Here is a 12,407-nt window from a genome sequence, read left to right on the forward strand (position 1 = left end):
AGGTCTGTGTAATGTTACTGGCTTTTCTGGAGTATTTTACTGTGGTGCTCTAGATTTATTGTTTTTGCTGTGAAGACAGAGGCACCAACTTTTTCTGTGCTTGCTGTCCCTCAGCTCAGTATAGCAGTTGTCCCCTTACACTGCTTTTTCTCCCCCCTCATTTTCAGAAGTGTCAGGTCTTAAGCAATTCTTTAATACAGAAAAACCGTAAGATAGAAATTGGGAAATTTTTTGTATGCTCTTTATCAGACATGAGAGCCTAGCTCCTTTAAGAGTGCCATCAACTTCACATCGTGCTTCAGAGTCACTGGGAATGTGGTGATGTTGTTTTGACTGCCCTGATAGTGAAATAAATAAAAGTCAACGTGCTGAAAATTTACAAGAGGTGTACATGCTGTATAAATCAGAGGTCAAAAGAGAAAGCTTTCTTAAAAATACTCCTGATATTCAGGTTTGAGTTTTTGACTTCAATGTCTGTAGAAATCTCAGGCTTTAACTTTATTTGAGTTTATAATCCTCAGTGTCAGATGTTTTAAAGAGCTGTGTGGTACTCCCTGAAGTTGCTTGTTGTACCAGAAATGAGCTGGTGTCTCTCCAGGTGTGTGTGCACTGGATCTGTGAAACTGCAGGGTGTGTGCACTGCTTGTGGTATGAGCCACCCAGCAGTGAAAATGTGATTCCTTTTTGTGAGTTGAATTCATCCAGGAGCAAAATAAAGCAAGAGCCACAGTCCAGTGCTGGCCAGCAGAGCGTGGCTTCCAGTCTTCGATCTACCTGGCTCAGCCTGCCTTCAATTACAAGCAGGGTTTGATGGACCAGCCACCAGTTCGTGTTGTTTTTCTCAGGATTGGGTGTGTGATATTTAGAATTCTGCAGGCTTGGTGGTTGCCTAGTGTTTCTTCCTTGAGGGGAAAATGCCTTAAGGAAAGTTGGAGGAGCTGCCTGCTTATTGTTTGCTGGTGCACAGCACCAGGCTTTAGGATGTGTGATATTGTAATTCATACCCACACCTGCTTTTTTAGGAGCAGTGTCATGGCCAGGTGAGCTGGCTGTGCTGGTGAAATGGGGTGATTTGCTGCTCTTTATTTCCTGAAGGCTCAGACCGGGCTCATGTCATGCCTAGTAGGGAATGCAGAGGATTAAAGATTGTCCCTGCCTCACAGGGGTCTAAGACAAGCTGTGCTTGCCTTCAGCTTCACCAGCCCAGCTGCTGCCTCTCTTAGACCTGTCTTAACCTCCTGCCCATGCTGGGCTGCAGCAGCAGTGTCAAAACTGCTCTGCCTGGTTCCTGAGGGAGGGAAAATCCAGTCTTCCTGGGAGGAAAAGGCAATAGACTGGAAATGACTACATGACAGCACTTGTCATATCCAACAGGCTGCAAATGGAAAAGGTTCTTGCTGGGGATGGACCTGGCCAAGCTGAATTAATACTGGACCCGTGCATTAAATGTGTGTGCAGACAGTTTTTACAGATCAGCAAAGATTTTAGCATGAATTCCCAGAGAATCCTAATGGGATAGGGCAGCCAGCTTCCCAAAAGCACTGCATCCTTCCCCCCCTTTCTTTCCTAAGCATGGGAGGACACATGGAAGAGATTCCAGAGCAGCTTGGGCTGTGGGTCTGTGTGCTGGGAGGAGAGCAGGGGAGCAGGGTGCTCAGTGTTCACATATTTGGGGTTTGTGGCTTCCCAGATACCTCCTGATAAAACCACAGGAGCTGCTGACTCCTGGAGAGTGGAGTGAAATCCAGGCAAGAGGACTCCTCTGCTGGGGAAGGTACAAAAGTGCTGCTCGTGTGGAAGGAAATGGAGCAGAGAGAGCTGCCCAGAAGGAAGGGTTGGCTCATGGGTCAGTGGCAGGGTGTGAGGTGTGTGCCAAACTGGCACCACAGCCACAGAAATCCTTCTGAAAATGTGTCCTCACCTCAGCCCGGCCACCCCCCACTCCCCAGCACCAGCCAGGACACTGCATGGAGGAGAACCATCCCAAAAATGGCATTTTGGAAAGGCAGGGATGAGACCTGTCAGAGCTATTACCTCAAGGGCAGTGGAGAAAACAGATGGAGGTATCTCCTGGGATTGCAAAATGCAGCAATACGGTGATAAATCCCTACTGTTGCCCCAGCTGCTTACCTGGAAAATGTTCCTTTATCCCACCCTTCCTCAAATGGGCTTAATTAGGCTCTGAGTGAGGCAAGGAAATTGGAGCAAATGCTCAATGCACTGCAGGGCTGCCATGGCCTGAGTCTGAGGCTTGGACTCAGCCACATCCATCTAAATATAAGCCTTGGTAAGTACTGAGAGATCTGGGAAGGCTGGGCACCTCCAGCAGGTGATTCACCTCCCAGGATTGGTATCTGAGGGAGCTGGAATGAATCACTCCCTGGAGGCACCCATCAGCCAGCAGAGGCAATGGTTTGTGTTAGGAAATAAATAAATACAAATCCAAAGTGTTGCTGAGCTGCCTCTCAGTGTGACAGCTGCTTTTTTGGATCTTGGGAGATCCGTGAACCAGCCTGGATTTATTGCAGTGTTTCTTGAAAGGAGAAGCTATATTGTAATTATTTATTAATGAGATACATATGAGTGATATCTGGACTGTCCTGGGTGTAAATTCCTTTCACAACAACTTCATGTCAAAGCAGCCTCATGGCTTTCATTGAAGCTACTCTTGAGTTATGGCAGTGAAAGTAAAAGTGAGAGTTTAACTGGGAATATCTGTTTCTTTTTGGAAATGTCACCAAATTCTAGCAATGACAAGATTAATTTTCAGAGGATTTTTTAAAATTGATTGTTAACCTTTTGGTCTGGAGTAGAGTGTATAAATTGTGAAACGATTGGAAGCACATCTGATATAATTCATTACAAAATCTATGGCAGAAGGGTTTTTTTAATGGGATGGTGTGCAGCTTTGAATCAAATGATTTATCTTGCTTAGCCAGTGCTGGAAAGGTGGGAAGATGGTCTGATCCTGAGATTGGCTTGAATTGATGTTAGATCAGGTATATCTGGGGGGAAAAAAAGTCCTGTAGTCCTGGAAGGAGACAAAGGATCTTAAATTCCAGCGTTGTTCCCCTCTTTGCCTGGGAAAAGAAGGAGGTGTCCATCCCCTCCCCACGGGTGGTCAGTGTGTTCTGACTCCAGAGCTGCCATGGTTAATTCTGAGATTTCAACACAGCATTTGTTTTTCAGTTCAGAGCCCATCAATGTTTTCTGACAGCAGAATCCAGTCCAAAACATTCTGCTCCAAATGGATGTTCTAAATATGTTTTATTTTTGTAGGTCATTTTCTGTTGTAGAAGTTTTGATTTCAACATATAAAAATCATTCTTCATTTGCAGCACTGCCTTCTGCATTCCTTCAAACTCTTAAGTATGCTGTCATGCCCAGTAACTTTCAAATATGAGTAACCACTGTGTTTCAAAATGCATATTCCAGCTGCCACTTCCAGCACAGATGTTCTCAGATAAGCCTCTTCCCCAGGATCTGTTCTGACACTCCCACACCGGTGCTGGTGTGTTATTTTTGGTGTCAAATCAATGAAATTCATTGTCCGTGCTTAAAAAAGTGCAGCGATACATTTGTTTGAGTTATGCTGAAATGAGAAAAAAAAATATCCATGTCTTTAACTATAATTTCAATAAAATGTACATGGAACAAAGATTTGAACAGGAATTTGGGGTTTTTCTAGTAATTGTTTTTATATATTTTGAGGAAAGGCCTTGATCTGGAGCAATATAAACAGGAGCCACTTACTTCAGAAAAATAGAAATTGAGAAGTCCTCTAGAGTGGCCTTTACACTCAGGGCTCAGCTTGCCTACAGCCAGCAGCATGTTCACATCCTCCTGCTAAGGCCTTTTTCTGTTTCTATCGTTTTTAACAGCTGCAGGTATTGCAGAGCAGGGTTGTTGCAGCCTGGATCCACTTTGTGCTGCTGTCCTTGGTCAGAGGCTTTAGGACCCAGCTCTGGGTGCAGACCATGCACAGCACATTTGCTGCTTGGCACAAGAGCTTCCATCTCAGAGCAGGTTCTTCAGCTCCAGGGCATGTGGCTGATGTGCACACAGATGCATTTAGAGCTTTGCATTTATCAGGTTTGCACATAGAGGCATCGAATTTGGAGCAATTAATAAGGGAAGCCCCATCTCAGAGGAGCAGTCAGCTGTGGGGGTCTGGGGATGTGTGAGGAGATGCTCTTGTGAAACTTTTTTAGCAAATATTTCCCACTTACAAAAGCCAAGGAGATGCAGGTCGGGGGGGGGGGATTTTTTTTTTTTAACTGTCTAACTTGGGTTCTCTCCCCTTACAAATAGGCTGGAGCTGCTTCTCTGGAAGGGTTATTAGGTGCAAGGATGTAGAGTGGCACATCCCTTGATCAGGCACTAAGTGAATTCCAGGATGTGAAATGTAAGTTCTCTTTGTTAATTTTATTGCAGGGATAGGAGGACACGTGGAAGTTGTTGAGATTCCTAGCTGTAAGCAAAGTTGCTGTCTGCTGATCTGGAGTGAGGGCTGTGTACAGACACTGAAGAGATAATTGGCAGAAATTGCTGATGAATGTCACTATTAAACCACAATAAAAATATCTACTTTTTCTGCTTTCTGCTCTTGACAATAGTTAATCATAGTACAAGAGAAATGCTGTATGCCATCACTGAGTCATTTGTTTTTCATTATAATCTGAAAATCTTTTCCCCAGGACAAAAAAAAAAAAATAAAAAAAAATTGTAACCTTCTCATCTCCTTCAAACATGAAAACTTCCAGATCAAGCAAATAATAAATGAACAAGGCATCACTCTGAACAGACATCTGTGCATTACTAATAGCCAGAGACCATTGCAGTGTTTAAATGGAGAACATTTTCTCCAAATGCCTGAGACATGCTGAAAGGAATCTTCTTCACTTTTTTTTTTTTTTTTTTCTTCTTCTTCCTCAAACCTGTGTAGCATGCTGCCAGCAAAGTGTGTGTGCTTGTTTTCTCGATTTTGCTTGGCTGTAGTAAAATGTAATTCTGACTTCACATCCCTGGTCAAATTGCTGGTTCTGAACTCTGAAAAGCTGAGGAGTTTGTCAGTGTGTGTGTGCCCAGACCACTGGGCTGGTTGTACTGGCGTGCTGTGGGTTTACACCAATGCAGTGAAGGGCAGAATTTGATTCTACAGGCAGTGGCTGGGGTAAAATAAGCTGTGGACCCAAGTCCATAGGATTGATGGTGTTGCATACCCTGCTCCCAGCTGTGTGCTCACAGTAGCAAACAATCCAATTAAAGCCATGCCTAATCAAACCTAATGAAGTTTTGTTGTAAAATGGACAGAACCATCTCTTGTCACCTCTCCCAACAGCAGCACCACTCAACTCCCTTTCCACATGCATCCAGTATTTCCCTGGGCTGCCAAACTCACATCAGCTTCTCCTTGCTGTGCATCAGTGAGAGCAGAATTTTACCATGAGAGCTCCCAGGCTGTGAGCCAGTCCATCAGCAGGGTGGGTGCTCACTCCTACAGGTGCCACTGCAGGTGAAAGGAACCTTGGCAGTTCTTCCTCCAGGGCCCAGTTTAGCAGGAACATTCTACTGACATATTTTCCACACCACACCAGACCCACTCCTACCTCCATCCATCTGCCAAAGCCCTGTGATTGTTTCCTTGGCAGTGCAGTGGAGGCATCCATTTGGCAGTGCAGAAACAATGATAGATCAGGAGCTGGGATGTTGAGGACACAGCAAAGTAAGTCTATTTTAATACTGAATGAGTAAAATGAGCAGATTTTAGGTGCCTTGAGTGGCCTTTTGGCAAAGCTGCTCTCTCTTCTGACTATGGTGGTACCCAGAGGTGACCAGTGCTCTGCAGGGCTTTGGGAATATAACACACAGAAATTGTTCAGCTCATTTCCACCACCTATTTAACCATCGATTTCATTGTGTAATGAAATAAAGAGAATGTGTTTTGGCTCATCCCATCAAGCCAGATGTTGCTGTCTCTAAATGAGCCAGCACTTCGTGTCAGTAATGCAGTGTCGTGAATGCACAGATGGCTTTTGGAAGGGAATTCAGTTACCTGCTTGAGAGGTTCTAAATTCCCACCAGGGCAGTTGGATAAAACAGAAAAGAAAAGGACACAATCAATCCTAAGATGATCTGGCCATAAAATTTAGTTCCAGGACTTTTTGTGTTGCATGGATTATTTAACTGGCAATCCATGTGATCCAGGAGCAGAGGGAACAGCGTGAAGCTGTGTCAGGGAACGTTCAGGTGGGATGTTAGGAAAAGGTTCTTCATGCACAGTGTGGTTGAGGAGTGGTCACAGCAGCAAGCCTGACAGAGCTCAAGGAGCATTGGGACAATGCTCTCAGGCACATGTTGGGATTCCTGGGGCTGTCCTGTACAAGGCCAGGACTTGGATTCCATGATCCTTGCAGGTCCATTCCAGCTCAGGATATTCCATGATCCGCTTCTAGTAGCAACTGTGAGACCAGAAGCATTGTCCAAATGGAATTGCACAGGTTGGTTCTTTTTATTCCAAGCACTGCTGTCACATGCTAAAGATGTCACATCCCTGGAGATGATGTGAAGAGAGTTGGTTTTGTACCTCAGAGTGTAATCCTTCTCTCCAAGCCCCCTGGAAAATACAGAAGGGATTTTTCTAGCCAAGGCAAGGACACGTTTTCTCACTGTGTGAGCTGCATCTGGAAACCTGTACAAGAGCAGAAAGCCACAAGTCATGTATTGCATCTTTCAGAGGGGCAAGGGAGCTGTGCATTGTTCACAGGTGCTTGGTGGAAATGCTTCTGAGGACCAGCATGTGCTGCTTCTTCCTGGTTGAGTGGACATGATGACAGCAGCAGGTGGGGGTCACCTCCTCCCCTAGGTGGGACTCAAAATGGTGTTAAAGAATGTGGAAAGGCTGGACTTGAGTGGTATTAATCACATGGTTTAGGTTAGCCACAAGCATAATTACCTTGCTAAATCAAAGTACACTGGGATATGTATATAATAATTAATGCAAGATGGGGACAGACTTTGTTAGAGTCATGTGGAAAGATATGTGTTCCCCTTGCTGGTTTCCCTTTGGTCTCCACGAGCAGAGAAATGATCTTACTTCTTAAGCTGTATCTGCATTTGCAGGGCAAGGAAATGGATTTGCTGACACAGATTAAGAAACTAAAAGTAATCGTAAAAAATGGGAAAGAGCATGGATTTGGTTTTGTCCAATAATGAAAAGTAATCCAAGTGGATTTGGCACATTAAGATGTGCTGGATATAATAATATGAAGTACTTTTTATTTCTCCCTTTCCACTTTGGTCAATCCCATTGGCAGTCTTGCTTTGACACTCAGTTACAACCTCCAAGGAACACTTCTGGCAAGATCTGACAGTCTGGCAAGGTTTTTCTTTCTTATTTTTTTCCCAATCTCTACTAGTAGCATGCTCTTAAGAGAGCAAATGATGCCCAAAATGTAGTTTCTTTCTCAGCCTCTGATTCATCCCTGCTAAAGCCACAAACTGTGTAAGAAGTCCCACCCCACGTTGACATCTCTGCTCAGGGTGGTTGGTCAGGGCTGGGTTGGATGAGGCTTTGAGCACCCTGGTCAGGTGGAAGATGTCCCTGTCCATAGCAGGGGGTTGGAACTGCACAATCTTAGGTTCCTTTCCAACCCACACCATTCTGTGGTTCTTTTATCCCCTGTATGGAAGTTCAGTGGAAAATGCTGCTCTTGATCCCTCCAAGTTTTGGAGGGACTTGGCAGATCCCTGCCTGATAGCTGAGAGCTGTGGAGTGACACAAAGAGCCAGAGTTCCATGAGCTCTGCCTGCCCTTCCTCTCCCACGGGACAGCACTGCCCACCTGGGAGGTTTCACTGCTCACCTGTGCAAATGGTGATTTGTTGTCCCTGCTGCTGGCTCCAGGTTTGGAAAGTGAGCCCAGCATTTATCTCTTCACCTCTCCCATCAACAGATATCCTTAAAATATGTTCGGATTGAGCAGCATTAGGTGTCCCAGACTTTGTAGCTATAACAATGAAATATTGATAAATGGCTGCTCTGTCTGATTGCTTCAGGTATAAGGGAAGAAGAGTTCAGTAAATCAAGCAGTGACTTTCGATTTAATGCAATCTCTTGAATTACAGTTTTTGTCTCACCTGCTCGGTTTGTCAATGCACAGGAGAAGATTCATGATTTGCTCTTGTACCAGATACAGATAACTCAGAGATCTTTTTGCACGTGAGGAAAAAGAGGCTTCCATCAAATTTTGGTTGCAGAGACTTCTGCTGAGTATAATGTGAATCTTGTTCTGAAATTAATCTGAACTGAGACATAACATGTCTTTCAGCATAATGAAATCTCTTTAAATGGTGAATATCAAAATAAGGAGTGATTTGGAGCCAGCCACCTCGGTGGCTTCTTCTCCAAGGACAGGCAGCTGGCAAACACTTCCTGAAAATAAAACCTCTCTAAGTTGTGGACCTGGAAAATCAGAAAACATTTCACCCCAAAAGCAGTGATTGGCTTAACCTCGTGGAGGCTGGGACTAATTTTCAGATGACAAATGAAGGTGTAACTTGCAAGAGTAACTTGCAAGATGTTTACTAAGTCTTAGGACGTAGGTGATGTTATTGTTTGACCAGTGGGAGAGGAAGCTCTTGGAGTTTTGAAATAAGTGCAGCAAAGTCATGCAGGGAGTTGTGTGGCTGCTAGATTCTTATTTTCTCCATTACAAAGTAAATTTGGGAAGGTGAACGGCTTTTTAAAGGTCTGAAAACATCTGGTAGGCTCTAGAAAGGTCTTTAGAAAGTAATGCTCATCAAAAATTGAGAAGAGGCAACACACAGTCTTTGTTAGTCTTGGTGAACTCAGCACACCTTTAAATCCGTGGAAGATTGCATGAACCCACTGGCAAGAGTTCTGTCTCAATTCTTGAGTATTGGATACAGCCCTTGCTTTGGAATATACTTTCAAGTAGTAGTTGGGTTTGATGTGTTTTGCTCAAAGTGCACTGGAATGGTCTGTGTTGCAACAAAGAATGTTCCCCTCTGGGATTTCTGCCACAGCTCTTGCCTATGTGGCACCTTACACGTGGGGTTTGTGTCTGTTTTTATATTCTTTTCAGTATGAAGTAGTTGGAATTATCATATTAAATCCTTCCAAGTCCCAGCAAGGCCAGTGGCTGCTCTGGGTATGGGTCTCTTCCACGAGTTTAGGTGAGATGGTCGCTAGCTGAAGTAGCAGCTGCAAAACAAGCAGTGGGTGATCCCAGCTGGCCATGAACACACATTTCTATCTGCCAGAATGGCCTGCCATCCTGACTTGCTGCTGGAGAAGAAAACTCTCTTGTGCTGCTCATGTTTTGACTTCTTACAGAGACACCTTCAGTAAATTTGAAAGTCCATGCACAGTCGATCACCAGTCACACTGATGGATTCCAGCACTGCACTCCTTGCTGTTGATTCCTGATTCTTAATCCAGCCCTTCATGCTCTTACTCATTAAAAACGGTGTCCTGCTCACTGGAAAATTTTTCATCTGGTACCACTGGGACCTGGTTCTTCTCTGCCCCCTCATGCCTCTGTCCAGCCTCTGTGTGAAATGTCTCACCTTGGAGTTGTCTGCACGTAGCAGAGGAAGAGAAACTCACTTCTCTGAAGACGTGGAGATTCTGATTTGGTGTTTGTAAACGCTTAAAATCGCCATCTTCAATCCTGTAGCAGAAATCTTTGTCCAAAAGACCTGTGAGTGGCTTCATTCCATACAAGAGTCTCAAGGATCGTTGTGGAGGATGGAAAGAGGAAGCTCTCCTCTAGAGAGGCTCCCAGCCCTGGGGGAGGCAGTGGTTCCTCAGCCCTCCTTCCCACCCTGAGGGGGAATGGTGGCCTCTCCTCTGCCTGATTCAGTGTCAGTGCTCAGGAAGGGGCCCACGTGAGTACAAATTCCTTTGTGCAGTCCCTGTGGATGGAGCCACGGGGCTGAGAATGCACTGCAGCATGGGGCTCTCGTTTCTTCAGGGGGAAGAGACTGGTTTTCATGCAGCACCTTTTTATCTATAAGGGGGGAGAGAGTTAAGTATTTATTTACTCACTTATTTGCTTTATCCTGAGCAGAGCTGAAACCTGCATTTTTGCCGTGCGCTTCCTTTTGTGTGCGTTTCACTGCCAGCCTGTTTGAAAGCCCCGCGTTCCTCCAGGCACTTTCCAGACAAAACTGATGCAAACTCTTTCTTCTCAGGTGCCTCACGATCATCTGTCATCCAATGCAAGCCAGGAGGCAACTGCCCCAGCAGACACAGAGGCATGACTAGGCAGCTCTCCCCTCTATCTGTTGCTGAAGATTCTGCTGCTCCCATTCTTGAGCTGCAGAATCGAAGTCCCTCGGGAATCTGTCGGCACAGCAGAGTCGAGAGGCAGAGCAGATCAGGTAGGAACCACAGCTGCCCTCCTCTGCAGAGATGGGGCAGGGCCTGAGCATGCTGAGGTTTGGTTTGCCCTGAGCAGGTCCCTGCCGAGCCCGGGGTGAGGAGGGAAGGTGGCACGGACGGGAGGAGAAGCCTGGGATCCGCAGGTTCTGGAGGCGCGCGTTGGGCGCAGCGCGAGGCACGGAAGATGCTCCGAGCTGGCTGAGCCGAGCACACACGGTGAGGTTTCACAGAGTGGTTGTGTCTCCTCAGCTTCAGCCTGGCCACACACCAGAGCCTTTAGGAGTTCCTTCTCAAAGACAGTGATGGCCTCAGCTCGTGCCACGGATGGCCTGATGAAGAGGAAGAGGAGGAGCAGCAGCAGGTGGAAGGATTTCTAGGGAAGATCATCACAGCTCAGATCATTGGTCAGCTGCACGTCAGGGCTTCCATCACCCACCTCACTGCAGAAGTTTAGCTCAAATGAACCTGTAGATGTGGTGAAAGCTCACCTCTTCACCATGGTGTCCATCCAGGGATGGGATGGGAGCAGTTAAAATGTGGAGCCACAGGCTTGTGGGTCTGCTAAACCACACTGTTGAGGAGGAGAGACTTTAAATGAGTGAAATAATTTAACTGTCCAAGCTTTTTGGAAGGAAATTATTTAATTGCCCAAGTTCTTTGGAGGACTGCCTGTGTAGATGCTGTGAGCAAAAAGGGGAGGAAGAACAGGTTGGATCTCCCTTGCACACTGGACCTGGGGGAGCTGAACTTTCCTCTTGTCACTTGACCACCGATGGCATCAAGAGTCACCCATTTCCTCCTTGTGTTGGAAAACAGAGGGATCTCGGACTCCAGGAGTGCTCTCTTGATGGAAAACCTCAGAAGAGTGTTGGAGGGGATCATTGCTTCAAGGAGTTGATGCAGCATCTTGCAGTTAAGATCATGCTAAGATAGCAGAAAACCAAACCTCATTTTTCCAGATATCAAGCTGAAATAACTGTGCGTGGTGGCACTAAGGTACATCCAAAATCAGGATCCATCTTCTCCAGTAAAGGACTCTAGGCCACTTGAGTAGTGTCTGGACATCACACTCTTCTAAACACTTACTTTACATTCATTAATTTCCCTTTTGATCCTGATCTTCCCATCCTTACTAGAGAAGTCTAACTAGGACTGACCTAATAGGTAAACAAATACAAAGAATAGAATTTTCTAGGGTCTAGTTGCCAAATAGCCAAAAGAGTTCCACTGAAAAGCTGTAAGTTTTGATTTTCCTCATCTCACTCTTCTGAACTCTGCAAACAAAAGGCTCTCCTGTGACCATCTTGCCAGAATTTCACCGTGGACCAAAGACCATGCAGAGGTGTTTGTGCTCACTGCCTTCCATGCAGTTTGCCATTGGCCAGTGCCATCTCCCTGTGTCACCTGCAGTGTGATCTGCATTCTGACCTGTCCTTTCAGCCTTGTTTCTGTTTGTGCTCTTCCCAGCATAAATCTCTTGGTTCGTTCCAGTCCCACCTAAATGCAGACCCCAAAGATTTCTGCTGCCTTGCCAACTGTAAAATGTTGTCTCCCAGCCACTTTGGCTGATCAGTTTGTCTTCTCCTCATTATCATTTGGTGTCTAAACCCAAGTGCTCCAGCCCCAGCTTCATGACTTGGAAATCCCTAAACCTCTTTAATAGGAACTGTGTGCCTGCTCACCCTGTGGCTTCGAGTTCAAGCCCTGTCATTATTTTGAAATATATTTCTTATCTTGTCCTTTTGATTCTTTGGCCAGGAATTCGGTGTGCACATCCCATGGATTTTGAAAGCAGCTGTCAACCTATTCTGTCACTGGGATCAATCACAATTTCACTTAAGTTAATTGCAAATATCTGGTCTAGAGTTTAGTGCTTCCACGGAGCTTAGATGTAGATGTAGGAGGATGGAATCAGCTCCCCTCTCTCCCTGCCTTTCCATTATCATTAAATATAAAGGGGCCCCAGACAACATGTTTATCCTGAATACACAATTATTTGC

The 12,407-nt window shown here is 45.5% G+C and overlaps 1 protein-coding gene across 2 annotated transcripts in view; it reads left to right on the forward strand.

Annotated features, from left to right (window-relative positions):
- The window catches only part of SLC35F4 (solute carrier family 35 member F4), a 111,281-nt gene that overhangs the window by 77,254 nt on the left and 21,620 nt on the right, over nt 1-12,407 (forward strand). Inside the window, exon 2 of one of the 2 annotated variants that reach the window (XM_014871491.2) lies at nt 10,218-10,406. The exons of the other annotated variant lie outside the window; for it this stretch is intronic. Coding sequence (XP_014726977.1) covers nt 10,218-10,406 — 189 coding nt within the window. The remainder of the gene's footprint in view (nt 1-10,217; nt 10,407-12,407) is intronic. 2 annotated transcript variants of the gene reach the window in all.

This window comes from Sturnus vulgaris, chromosome 6, assembly GCF_052056855.1.
Source record: "Sturnus vulgaris isolate bStuVul1 chromosome 6, bStuVul1.hap1, whole genome shotgun sequence".
In the NCBI taxonomy this organism is placed as follows: Eukaryota; Metazoa; Chordata; class Aves; order Passeriformes; family Sturnidae; genus Sturnus; species Sturnus vulgaris.